This window comes from Salarias fasciatus, chromosome 17 (genome assembly GCF_902148845.1).
Source record: "Salarias fasciatus chromosome 17, fSalaFa1.1, whole genome shotgun sequence".
Lineage (NCBI taxonomy): Eukaryota > Metazoa > Chordata > Actinopteri > Blenniiformes > Blenniidae > Salarias > Salarias fasciatus.
This window is the reverse complement of record NC_043761.1, coordinates 704,366-717,738: the sequence shown is the minus strand read 5'-3', so window position 1 is coordinate 717,738 and position 13,373 is coordinate 704,366. Positions and strand designations below refer to the sequence as shown.

The following is a 13,373-nucleotide window of genomic DNA, read 5'->3' as shown; positions in this document are numbered from 1 at the left end:
CGACGTCTGCAGGCGGGGAGGAGCCGCCGACGCCACGCGGACAGAGCGGGACGTGCCCGCGCACCGCCATCTTGTGGAGGTTGTCAGGGAAACGGCAGCGCAGACATCGTTCACGCTGCCGCGGACAGAAGCCGACGTGCACGCGCGGCGGCCATCTTGTGGAGGTGCCATTCAATGCGTTTTTGTTCCAGGTGTTTTGTGACAGTTTTAAAATTCTATTTGCACAAATAATTCTGACACGCAGAAGACAGTATGCAAAGCACACACATAAAATATCACCTAAGAGTGAGAACGTATGCCAGAGAGAGAGAAAATAGAGAATGTTTAGAGTAACATACACCAAAGAACAGGCTCGCTGAGAAGAACATATTCAGAATATGTTATAGGGCTTGGGATCACGCTTTGCATTGTGGGGAGTGGCGGACATGTTGACCGCTCACGAGTGTAAACAAACACGTAACAAAACCAGACAGGAGCAGGAGAAGACAGACGAGCAGAGCTGCAGAAAGCAAGAAAAAATGCTGAAATGCCGAAAAGAGTCTATATGTATCAACTTTTGCTTAATAAGGAAGCCAGGAGCCGTCATCTTGAAAAAAAAAATCGCAGTTATTAACGTTTGAACAGCTATCAACTTACTGTATTTTCTTCGTTTGTGTTGTTTGCTGTGTTTATAGGATATATTTAGAAATGTTCTCCTTTTGTATTTGTATTTTCTCCTTTTATTCTATTTTTCTGTTTGCACTGCTGTTGTTTGTGTTCATTTTGATAGTATTTTTACAAATAACGTGTTAATATGCACATTTTTTTTCATGTCAAACATTTTGCAAGTTTTACACACGCCCTTTTATGTAGTTTTGAAAAACTACTATTTATTCTATATTATTAACTTTATTTTCTCCTCTTAATATTATTGTTTATATTTTGTTTGCACTACGGTCATTTTGTTCATTTTGACAGAATATATTTATGACTGCAGGCTGCATTTGTTACGAGACACTTCATATCAATAAACACCCCCAAAAAAATCAAACATCTGAAATACATTTCAGTGTGTTTATTTAAAAAATAGTGGGTAAGGACACCACAGACATTTATAGCTCCACTTAACAGGCCTTCATTTCAGCAGCTTGGGCTCATGTTCGTCAGCGAGCAACATACAATAATTATCTTATTAAGGAAAGTGAGATCCTCGTCCCAGTCACAGCTGGTCACAGCAGGGTCCGGTTCCACCCGGTCACAGCAGGGTCCGGTTCCACCCGGTCACAGCAGGGTCCGGTTCCACCCGGTCACAGCAGGTCCCGGTTCCACCCGGTCACAGCAGGGTCCGGTTCCACCCGGTCACAGCAGGGTCCGGTTCCACCCGGTCACAGCAGGTCCCGGTTCCACCCGGTCACAGCAGGTCCCGGTTCCACCCGGTCACAGCAGGTCCCGGTTCCACCCGGTCACAGCAGGTCCCGGTTCCACCGCAGCAGGGGAACATCTCAAACCTTTACTCGAGAGCGAGGGCAAAAGACTGATCACAGGAGTAGAGATGGTCAGAGCTCCTATTGGTCCACAGCTGTGGGAGGGACTAGTTCGTTGGTGCGTTGCAGCCGACATGCTCAACTGAAAACCCGGTGACGCCCTGCTCTGGAGACCGAACAGGGCTCCGTCCACTAGCAGTCCTCCCAGCAGTGGAACCGTTCCTCCGCTGCTCTCCAGACGTCCATCCTGTCCTCTGGCTGTCCAGCGGAGAGGGCCGGCAGCAGGTCTGGACTCGCCGCCGCCTCCTGCTGTCTGGAGGCTCAGCAGGTTCGTTGCTGTGAGGAAATGTTGGCTTGACTGCAGCTTCGCTGTCGGTTCCCTCGTGCTGTGTTTTCAGAACTGTAATCAGCCTGGAGACAGCTCGTCTCGAAGCGTCTCCATGTCAACACATCGTCTACAAATGAACTTGGGCTTATATTTTATTTTTAGTTTATTTTATTGCTTTCTTTTTGTCATTTGTTCATGGATTAACTTTTTCTTGACCATCGTTCCTCCAGGGGGGCATCCAGCATTCTCCAGATGTTGGGTCCCGGGGCGGTCGTCGGGGCCAGGCAGTAGGCCAGGGGGGCTCAGTCCTGTTCCAGCAGGGCCCCCATCCCGCATGTTCTAGCTCTCTACCTGCTTTAGCACTCCTGGATGCAGCGACCGGCTCCTCACTGGGTTCTGTTAGGTGCTTGGTGAAGACAGAATCACTGGAATCAGGTGTGTTGAAGCAGGGAGAGAGCTGAACATGCTGGACAGGGGCTCTGCAGGAGCAGGACTGGGAACCCCTTGCCATGGGCAGTCATCAATGGCCTTGGGCGGTCACCAAGGAACCAGGATGGTCGCCAGTGGCCCAGGGTGGTCGTGGGGGGCCCTGGGCGGTCATTGGGGCCTCTGGGTGGTGGTGTGGGGCCCTGGGCGGTCATTGGGGACCCTGGACGATCATTGGGAGCTCTGGGTGGTGGTGGAGGGCCCTGGGCGGTCACTGGGGGGCCCTGGGCGGTCATTGGGGGCCCTGGGCGGACACTGGGGGGTAGGGTTGTCGTCAGGGCCTTGCCCTAGGCCAGGGCTTCCCAGTCATTTTCCTGCAGAGTCCCCATCCAGCATGTTCTAGCTCTCTACCTGCTTCAGAACTCCTGGATGCAGCGACTGGCTCCTCACTGGGTTCTGTTGGGTGCTTGGTGAAGACAGAATCACTGGAATCAGGTGTGTTGAAGCAGGGGGAGAGCTAGAACATGCTGGATTAGGGGCTCTGCAGGAATAGGACAAGGAAAACCCTTGCCTTAAGCGGTTGTCGGGAGCCCTGGGCGGTCACCGGGGTCCCTGGGCAGTTGTCTGGGGCCCTGGATGGCTGTCGGGGGCCCTGGGTGGCTGTCAGAGGCCCTGGGCGGTCGTTGCGGGCCCTTTGGCAGTCGTCAAGGGCCCTGGGCAGTCATCGGTTGCCCTGGGTGGCCGTCGGGGGTCCTGGGCGGCCATCGGGGGTCCTGGGCGGCCGTTGGGGGACCCAGACAGCCGTTGGGGGCCCTGGGCGGCCGTCGAGGGCCCCAGGCGGCCGTTGGGGGTCCTGGGCGGTCGTTGGTGGCCATGAGGCACTGTCAGGGGCCCTGGGCAGTCACCAGTGTCCCTGGGCAGTCGTCTGGGGCCCTGGGCGGTCACAGAAGACCCTGGGCGGTCACCAGGGGCTATGAGTGACTATCAGGGGCCCTGGGCGGCTGTCGGGGGAATGGCGTCCTGTTCCAGCAGGGCCCCCATCCAGCATGATCTGGCTCTCGACCTCTTTCAGCACTCCTGGATGCAGCGACCGGCTCCTCACTGGGTTCTGTTAGGTGCTTGGTGAAGACAGAATCACTGGAATCAGGTGTGTTGAAGCAGGGAGAGAGCTAGAACATGCTGGATTAGGGGCTCTGCAGGAATAGGACTAGGAAACCCATGCCTTAAGCGGTTGTCGGGAGCCCTGGGCGGTCACTGGAGGCCCTGGACAGCTGTCAGGAGCCCTGGGCGGTCACCGGGGTCCTTGGGCAGTCGTCTGGGGCCCTGGGTGGTTGTTGGAGGCCCTGGGTGGCTGTCAGGGGCCCTTGGCGGTCACCAGGTTGCCTGGGCGGTTGTCTGGGGCCCCAGTTGGCCGTCGGGGTTCCTGAGCGGCCGTCGGGGTCCCTGGGTGGGCGTTGGGGTTCCTGGGCGGCCATTGAGGGTCCTGGACGGCCGCTGGGGGTCCTGGGCGGCCGTCGGGGCCCTGAGGGGCTGTCAGGGGTCCTGGGCGGTCACCGGGGTCCTTGGGCAGTCGTCTGGGGCCCGTAGTTGGCCGTCGGGGGCTCTGGGCGGCCGTCGGGGTTCCTGAGCGGCTGTTGGGGTTCCTGTGCAGGCGTTGAGGGGCCTTGGCGGCCGTTGGGGGTCCTGGGCGGCCGTCGGGGGCCCGAGGCGGCCATCGGCGTCCTGGGCGGCCGTCGGGGGCCCGAGGCGGCCGTCGGCGTCCTGGGCAACCGTCGGGGCCCTGAGAGGCTGTCAGGGGTCCTGGGCAGTCACTGGGGTCCCTGGGGCAGTCGTCTGGGCCCTGAGCAGTCACAGAAGACCCTGGGCGGTCACCAGGGGCTATGAGTGGCTATCAGGGGCCCTGGGCGGCTGTCGGGGGCCTGGCGTCCTGTTCCTGCAGAGTCCCTATCCAACATGCTCTAGCTCTCTACCTGCTTCAGAACTCCTGGATGCAGCGACCGGCTCCTCACTGGGTTCTGTTAGGTGCTTGGTGAAGACAGAATCACTGGATCCAGGCGTGTTGAAGCAGCGACAGAGCTGAACATTCTGAATTAGGGCCTCTGCAGGAGCGGGACTGGGAACCCCTTGCCATAGGCAGTCGTCAGTGGCCTTGGGCGGGCACCAAGGAACCAGGACGTTCACCGGTAGCCCTGGGTGGTCGTGGGGGGCCCTGGGCAGTCATTGGGCGCCCTGGGCGGCTGTCGGGAGCCCTGGGCGATAACCAGGGTCCCTGGGCAGTCGTCTGGGGCCCTGGGCGGTCAAAGAAGACCCTGGGCGGTCACCAGGGTCTATGAGTGGCTATCAGGGGCCCTGGGCGGCTGTCGGGGGCCTGGCGTCCTGTTCCTGCAGGGCCCCCATCCAGCATGTTCTAGCTCTCTACCTGCTTCAGAACTCCTGGATGCAGCGACCGTCTCCTCACTGGGTTCTGTTAGGTGCTTGGTGAAGACAGAATCACTGGAATCAGGTGTGTTGAAGCAGGGAGAGAGCTGAACATGCTGGATTAGGGGCTCTGCAGGAATAGGACGAGGAAACCCTTGCCTTAAGCGGTTGTCGGGAGCCCCGGGCGGTCATCGGTTGCCCTGGGTGGCCGTTGGGGGCCCCAGGCGGCCGTTGGGGGTCCTGAGTGGCCGTCGGGGGCCCTAGGCGGCCGTTGGGGGTCCTGGGCGGTCGTCGGTGGCCATGAGGCACTGTCAGGGGCCCTGGGCAGTCACCAGGGTCCCTGGGCAGTCGTCTGGGGCCCTGGGCGGCCACAGAAGACCCTGGGCGGTCACCAGGGGCTATGAGTGGCTATCAGGGGCCCTGGGCGGCTGTCGGGGGGCCTGGCGTCCTGTTCCTGCAGAGTCCCTATCCAGCATGCTCTAGCTCTCTACCTGCTTCAGAACTCCTGGATGCAGCGACCGGCTCCTCACTGGGTTCTGTTAGGTGCTTGGTGAAGACAGAATCACTGGATCCAGGCGTGTTGAAGCAGCGACAGAGCTGAACATTCTGAATTAGGGGCTCTGCAGGAGCAGGACTGGGAACCCCTTGCCATAGGCAGTCGTCAATGGCCTTGGGCGGGCACCAAGGAACCAGGACGTTCACCGGTAGCCCTGGGTGGTCGTGGGGGGCCCTGGGCAGTCATTGGGCGCCCTGGGCGGCTGTCGGGAGCCCTGGGCGGTAACCGGGGTCCCTGGGCAGTCGTCTGGGGCCCTGGGTGGTTGTTGGAGGCCCTGGGCGGCTGTCAGGGGCCCTGGGCGGTCACCGGGGTCCCTGGGCAGTCGTCTGGGGCCCTGGGCGGTCAAAGAAGACCCTGGGCGGTCACCAGGGTCTATGAGTGGCTATCAGGGGCCCTGGGCGGCTGTCGGGGGCCTGGCGTCCTGTTCCTGCAGGGGCCCCATCCAGCATGTTGTAGCTCTCTCGCTGCTTCAGAACTCCTGGATGCAGCGACCGGCTCCTCACTGGGTTCTGTTAGGTGCTTGGTGAAGACAGAATCACTGGAATCAGGTGTGTTGAAGCAGGGAGAGAGCTAGAACATGCTGGATTAGGGGCTCTGCAGGAATAGGACTAGGAAACCCTTGCCTTAAGCGGTTGTCGGGAGCCCTGGGCGGTCACTGGAGGCCCTGGATGGCTGTCAGGAGCTCTGGTCGGTCACCGGGGTCCTTGGCCAGTCGTCTGGGGCCCTGGGTGGTTGTTGGAGGCCCTGGGTGGCTGTCAGGGGCCCTTGGTGGTCACCAGGTTGCCTGGGCGGTTGTCTGGGGCCCTGGTTGGCCGTCGGGGGCCCTGGGCGGCCGTCGGGGTTCCTGAGTGGCCGTCGGGGTTCCTGGGCGGCCGTTGGGGTCCTGGGCGGCCGTTGGGGGTCCTGGGCGGCCGTCGGGGGCCCGAGGCGGCCGTTGGGGGTCCTGAGTGGCCGTCGGGGGCCCGAGGCGGCCGTTGGGGGTCCTGGGCGGTTGTCGGTGGCCATGAGGCACTGTCAGGGGCCCTGGGCAGTCACCAGGTTGCCTGGGCGGTTGTCTGGGGCCCTGGTTGGCCGTCGGGGGCCCTGGGCGGCCGTCGGGGTTCCTGAGTGGCCGTCGGGGTTCCTGGGCGGCCGTTGGGGGTCCTGGGCGGCCGTCGGGGCCCTGAGAGGCTGTCAGGGGTCCTGGGTGGTCACCAGGGTCCCTGGGCAGTCGTCTGGGGCCCTGGGCGGCCACAGAAGACCCTGGGCGGTCACCAGGGGCTATGAGTGGCAATCAGGGGCCCTGGGCGGCTGTCGGGGGCCTGGCGTCCTGTTCCTGCAGAGTCCCTATCCAGCATGCTCTAGCTCTCTACCTGCTTCAGAACTCCTGGATGCAGCGACCGGCTCCTCACTGGGTTCTGTTAGGTGCTTGGTGAAGACAGAATCACTGGATCCAGGCGTGTTGAAGCAGCGACAGAGCTGAACATTCTGAATTAGGGGCTCTGCAGGAGCAGGACTGGGAACCCCTTGCCATAGGCAGTCGTCAATGGCCTTGGGCGGGCACCAAGGAACCAGGACGTTCACCGGTAGCCCTGGGTGGTCGTGGGGGGCCCTGGGCAGTCATTGGGCGCCCTGGGCGGCTGTCGGGAGCCCTGGGCGGTAACCGGGGTCCCTGGGCAGTCGTCTGGGGCCCTGGGTGGTTGTTGGAGGCCCTGGGCGGCTGTCAGGGGCCCTGGGCGGTCACCGGGGTCCCTGGGCAGTCGTCTGGGGCCCTGGGCGGTCAAAGAAGACCCTGGGCGGTCACCAGGGTCTATGAGTGGCTATCAGGGGCCCTGGGCGGCTGTCGGGGGCCTGGCGTCCTGTTCCTGCAGGGCCCCCATCCAGCATGTTGTAGCTCTCTCGCTGCTTCAGAACTCCTGGATGCAGCGACCGGCTCCTCACTGGGTTCTGTTAGGTGCTTGGTGAAGACAGAATCACTGGAATCAGGTGTGTTGAAGCAGGGAGAGAGCTAGAACATGCTGGATTAGGGGCTCTGCAGGAATAGGACTAGGAAACCTCTGCCTTAAGCGGTTGTCGGGAGCCCTGGGCGGTCACTGGAGGCCCTGGATGGCTGTCAGGAGCCCTGGTCGGTCACCGGGGTCCTTGGGCAGTCGTCTGGGGCCCTGGGTGGTTGTTGGAGGCCCTGGATGGCTGTCAGGGGCCCTTGGTGGTCACCAGGTTGCCTGGGCGGTTGTCTGGGGCCCTGGTTGGCCGTTGGGGGCCCTGGTTGGCCGTCGGGGTTCCTGAGTGGCCGTCGGGGTTCCTGGGCGGCCGTTGGGGGTCCTGGGCGGCCGTCGGGGGCCCTGGGCGGCCGTCGGGGTTCCTGAGTGGCCGTCGGAGTTCCTGGGCGGCCGTTGGGGGCCCGAGGCGGCCGTCGGCGTCCTGGGCAACCGTCGGGGCCCTGAGAGGCTGTCAGGGGTCCTGGGCAGTCACTGGGGTCCCTGGGCAGTCGTCTGGGGCCCTGAGCAGTCACAGAAGACCCTGGGCGGTCACCAGGGGCTATGAGTGGCTATCAGGGGCCCTGGGCGGCTGTCGGGGGCCTGGCGTCCTGTTCCTGCAGAGTCCCTATCCAACATGCTCTAGCTCTCTACCTGCTTCAGAACTCCTGGATGCAGCGACCGGCTCCTCACTGGGTTCTGTTAGGTGCTTGGTGAAGACAGAATCACTGGATCCAGGTGTGTTGAAGCAGCGACAGAGCTGAACATTCTGAATTAGGGGCTCTGCAGGAGCAGGACTGGGAACCCCTTGCCATAGGCAGTCGTCAATGGCTTTGGGCGGGCACCAACGAACCAGGACGTTCACCGGTAGCCCTGGGTGGTCGTGGGGAGCCCTGGGCAGTCACTGGGCGCCCTGGGCGGTCGCTTGGAGCCCTGGGCGGTTGTCGCGCGCCTTGGGTGATCACCAGGAGCCTTAGGTGGTCTCTAAGGGCCCTGAGTGGCCGTTCGAGGCTCTGGGCGGCTGTCGGGAACCCTGGGCGGTAACCGGGGTCCTTGGGCAGTCGTCTGGGGCCCTGGGCGGTCACAGAAGACCCTGGGCGGTCGTCAGGGCCTTGCCCTAGGCCAGGGGTTCCCAGTCATGTTCCAGCAGGGCCCCTATCCAGCATGTTCTAGCTCTCTACCTGCTCCAGCACTTCTGGATGCAGCGACCGGCTCCTCACTGGGTTCTGTTAGGTGCTTGGTGAAGACAGAATCACTGGAATCAGGTGTGTTGAAGCAGGGAGAGAGCTGAACATGCTGGATTAGGGGCTCTGCAGGAATAGGACTAGGAAACCCTTGCCTTAAGCGGTTGTCGGGAGCCCCGGGCGGTCATCGGTTGCCCTGGGTGGCCGTCGGGGGTACTAGGCGGCCATCGGGGGTCCTGGGCGGCCATAGGGGGCCCCAGGCGGCCGTTGGGGGTCCTGGGTGGTTGTCGGTGGCCATGAGGCACTGTCAGGGGCCCTGGGCAGTCACCAGGGTCCCTGGGCAGTCGTCTGGGGCCCTGAGCAGTCACAGAAGACCCTGGGCGGTCACCAGGGGCTATGAGTGGCTATCAGGGGCCCTGGGCGGCTGTCGGGGGCCTGGCGTCCTGTTCCTGCAGAGTCCCTATCCAAAATGCTCTAGCTCTCTACCTGCTTCAGAACTCCTGGATGCAGCGACCGGCTCCTCACTGGGTTCTGTTAGGTGCTTGGTGAAGACAGAATCACTGGATCCAGGTGTGTTGAAGCAGGGGGAGGGCTAGAACATGCTGGATTAGGGCCGTTGGGGGCCCCAGGCAGCCGTTGGGGGTCCTGGGCGGTCACTGGAGTCCCTGGGTGGCCGTCGGGAGTCCTGGGCGGCCGTAGGGGCCCTGAGGGGCTGTCAGGGTCCCTGGGCGGTCACCGGGGTCCCTGGGTAGTCGTCTGGGACATGCACCCCCACCCAGCAGCAGCACTGCAGTCAGGTGAATCTCTTTGTGATTTTGTTCTTGTCAAAGTGTCTCTTTGTGTTTTGTTATGTGTTGTTGTGTTGCTCCCTCCCTCTGGTTGAGTTAATTAACTGATTGGCCTTTCTCTTTTCATTTTATGTCTGACTGCCCCCCCCCCCCCCCTACAGCATGCTCCAGATGTTCTCCATGTTCTCCCTGCTCCAACACAGCTGAATCTCAGGAAGGGTCCATCACCAGCCTGAGAACGGCTGAGAACCAGCCTCATTCAACCCACCTGTGCTGAAGAATGCAGAGAACGTAGAGAACGTGGAGAACCTGCAGGCCTCTGGGATGCGGTTCCCCCCCCGGTGGTCTCACTGTTTCTGTGGTTCTGGGATGCGGTTCCCCCCCCGGTGGTCTCACTGTTTCTGTGGTTCTGGGATGCGGTTCCCCCCCCGGTGGTCTCACTGTTTCTGTGGTTCTGGGATGCGGTTCCCCCCCCGGTGGTCTCACTGTTTCTGTGGTTCTGGGATGCGGTTCCCCCCCCGGTGGTCTCACTGTTTCTGTGGTTCTGGGATGCGGTTCCCCCCCCGGTGGTCTCACTGTTTCTGTGGTTCTGGGATGCGGTTCCCCCCCCGGTGGTCTCACTGTTTCTGTGGTTCTGGGCTGCGGTTCCACTACGGTGGTCTCACTGTTTCTGTGGTTCTGGGCTGCGGTTCCACTACGGTGGTCTCACTGTTTCTGTGGTTCTGGGCTGCGGTTCCCCCCGGTGGTCTCAGTGGTGGGTGGAGAACATCCTCTGGAGCTCCTCCCGGCTCAGCTGCTGCTGCTCCTCGGTGGTGTTGGACTCGGTCCTGAACAGGAAGCCGCCGTCAGCCGCGGCGCTCGGCTGGCGTGCCAGGACGGCGGCGTCCTGGCCCAGCAGGAAGTGGGCCAGCTGGGAGGCGGCGCCGTCGTCGGCTGCGTCCCGGGCGAACAGCAGGGCCCGCACCCGGAGCAGCAGGTCCGTCTTCTCCTCCATGGCGCCCAGACAAGCCGCCGCGTCCCGCCCGGAGGGGGGCGGCGCCCGGCCGTCCCCCTCCAGGCCGGACAGAGCGCCGCTCACCTCCCCGGCGAGGTGGTCCAGGACGGCGCCCAGGACGCCGGCCTGCTTCTCGTCCTCCTCCGTCCGGGCCCGGGCCTCCTGCAGCTGGCGCTCCAGGCCTGCCAGCCGGTCCTGGAGGTCCTGCTCGTGGGCCCGGTCCTGGACTCGGAGTCGGTCCATCTGGTCCCTGATCAGGCTGATCTGACTTCTGAGGTACGAGGCCTCGGCACCCAGAGGGTAGACCTGCTGGGACAGCTGGTCGCTCTGGACGGCTGTCCCGTCCTGCCGGCCCACCGCCGCCGCCGCCGCCGCCACCGCCACCGCCACTGCCACCGCCATGCTGCTCAGGGCCTTCCTCACGGCGTCCAGGTCCTCCCCCTCCTCCTCCTCCGGCGCCGGGCCGTGGTCCTCGTGGCGCCGGGCGGCGGCGGCCTGACGCTCCTGGTGCAGCTGCACGGCTCGCTGCAGCTCCTGCAGGTAGGCCTGGTGGAGCTCCGCCTCCTGCTCCGCCCGGACGCTCACCTGGCTGCTCTCGCTCAGGATCCTGCTGCCCGTGCTGAAGGCGGCGTTGGACCGGGACACGGTCTCCGCGGTGCGGTCCTGCAGCTGCTGCAGCTCGGCGCTCAGCTGGTCCTTGGCCTTCTGGAAGGCGTCCCGCTCGGCCTGCAGCGCCTCCACCACCGCCGCCAGCTGGCTCCGCCTCCCCAGCAGCTCGTTCAGGCGCCTGGTCTCCAGCTGCAGCTTGTCCTCCAACTTGCGCAGGACCGCCTGGCTCCGCTGGATGTCGGGTAGGTCGGCCTTCAGGCTGCCTCTCAGCAGCGCCACCTGCTCCTCCATCCTGCTCACCTGCCCCTGCAGCTCGCCGTCCCGCCGGCTCTGCTTCCTCACCTCCTCCCTCAAACCGTCCAGCTGCTCCAGCTGCTCCGTGATCCGCTGGATCGCCTCCCTGTCCTGCTGCCTCTTCTGCTGGATCTCCAGCAGCGTGTCCTTCCTGCTGGCTAACTGTGCGATCTCGTGCTGCTGCTTCTTGATCTGCTGCAGGAACCGGATGCGAGCGGCGTGGTTCTCCCGCTCCATGAAGCGCGCCACCTCCTGCAGCCTGGCTAGCTCCGCCTTCTCCCGGGAATCCATCTGCTGCTCTGCTCTAACTCTGCTGTGCGTCTGTCTGAAAGCAAGTTTCACTGTGACCGCTCTGCTTCCCTGTCGCCAAACCCCCTGTGAAGCTGGTGATGTCATCAGCAGCCTCTCATGTGGCTGTGATGTCATCGGTTCCCATGGAAACCAGGGACACAGCTGGAGCAGGGCGAAGAACAGGGGGAAAAACCTCCCCGAACAAGTCCACCGTGTCTCGCCATACTTTCACACAGACATGTCATTAAAATATCATGACGTAGCCGTGTTTGTCCTCCATCCACAGCTGAAAACCTCATTTCAGTATCTGCTACCAAATTCAAGCTGTGAGCTCTGAAGTGAGGAGAGGATCTCAGCCGTGTCTGGAGTTTATAATGGGAGAGGCTAGAGTGAGAGAGACCCTCCATTCAAACAACAAAAATGTGTTTCTCTCGTCCGTCGTTGCCACACCTCTGGCTCAATATTAACAAACCACCCCTCAAAACGCAGGGATTTTTGTTGTGATTCTCACAATGCTTTCATTTTGTCTCTGTCTCAAACGGTTCTCTCTCCAGCTGCATTTGTTTGAGGAGAGTGCAGAACGTTCTCCCATCCGCTCCAATGCATTTTGGAGAGAGATTTTCTCACCCGAATTAAAAAAGTTCACACATCTTTACAAACTGCTTCCCGCTATATGAATGATCCTACAGACAGGAAAACCTCAGGATGAATCCATGAAAAGCTTCTCACGCTGACAGTGAAAAACATTTTTTACATTTCATCTCTCTATTGTTGAGAAACGACATTTCTTCAACCATGCATACTGGATGAAAACACTGCTGATTCATTGTCATGGCTGATCTCAGGTCAGAGGTCACAGTGAATTTGGGGGGGTTATATACATACACACACAGACACTGGAATGTTCCATTGCTTTGGTGAAATGCTGCTTGGTTTCTATTGTCAGAGCCAACATTTAAAATACAATAAAAAAGAAACTAAAACTCTTATGGTGCGTTCACACCGGACGCGTCGCGGGCATCGTGAGCGGCGCTTTTCTATGCAAAGTCTATGGTGGACGAGCGTTGCGGAGCGGCGGAGGGCGGAGCGGCGGAGGGCGGAGCGGCGGAGGGCGGAGCGGCGGAGGGCAGGGCGGCGTGTCAGGAGCATCAGGGGCGTCAGGGGCGTCGAATTTCGAGCGTTTCAAGCGTCGACGCCCATGACACGCGTCCCCGGCGTCAGGAGCGTCGTGAGCGTCGCTTTTTGAGAGTTGGGAAAACTGAACTTTCGACGCGCTGCCGCTGGGCGTCAACCAATCAGAGACGATCCCTCCGCTGCTACGCCACTACAAGTGATCCGAGGACCGATGCGGGCCAGCCAGTGTTACCAACTTGACGACTTTCTCGCTAAATCTGGCGACTTTCCAAAGCCTCTTGGCGACTTTTTTTTTTTTGTCAAAACCAACTAGCTACAAATCTAGCGACCTTTTCTGGTGCTGTGGAGACGTGACAGGACGTGTCGCTGCTGTCGTCAACGAGCAGCAGGTGCCGTGAGCCCCTCCCCCGTCCCAAAGCTCTCACAAGCGGTCAGTCTCAGCAGCGCCCCCTGCTGCAGGCAGAGCAGAGAGGAGCAGAGCAGCCAACAGCCACTTTTCCGACGACGACACGGTCTAGCTTTATTTAACAAAAAAAGCCGAGCCGCTCTCCTGATGCGATCCGCCATAGCTGGAAACAGAAATCAGCCTCCCGCGCGTCAAGCGTCGTGAGCTTTGTGACCACCTGGTGTCAGCGTCGTGCTTGAAGCGTCACAAGCGTCAGCTTCGAGGCGTCCCAAGCGTCGACGACGCCCGCGACGCGTCCGGTGTGAACGCAGCATTAAAGGGATACTTCAACATTTTGGCAAATTGACCTATTTAACGCAATTCCTCAGTCATTAGAACAGCAGACCGACTGTTTTATTGTGAGGGCGAGCTGTTGTTTATTCAGAGGCGAGTCGGGGAAGGCGTCGGGACGGACACAATGGAAGTGGATGGTATTTTTGTTCCCCCTCGTCAAACTCATCAAATACACAATCCAACAACCCCAAAAC

The 13,373-nt window shown here is 61.0% G+C and overlaps 1 protein-coding gene across 1 annotated transcript; it reads right to left on the bottom strand.

Annotated features, from left to right (window-relative positions):
* Positions 1–2,921: 2,921 nt before the first annotated feature.
* On the bottom strand, positions 2,922–8,628 carry LOC115404602 (basic salivary proline-rich protein 2-like). Its single transcript, XM_030114010.1, has 11 exons — positions 8,548–8,628; positions 7,393–7,591; positions 6,755–6,962; positions 6,544–6,617; positions 6,235–6,433; positions 5,976–6,174; positions 5,338–5,525; positions 4,399–4,506; positions 3,772–3,978; positions 3,513–3,660; positions 2,922–3,098 (listed from the first exon to the last, which is right to left on the bottom strand). The coding sequence occupies exons 1-11, from the start codon at positions 8,626–8,628 to the stop codon at positions 2,922–2,924; spliced, it is 1,788 nt and encodes a 595-aa protein (XP_029969870.1).
* Positions 8,629–13,373: the final 4,745 nt, after the last annotated feature.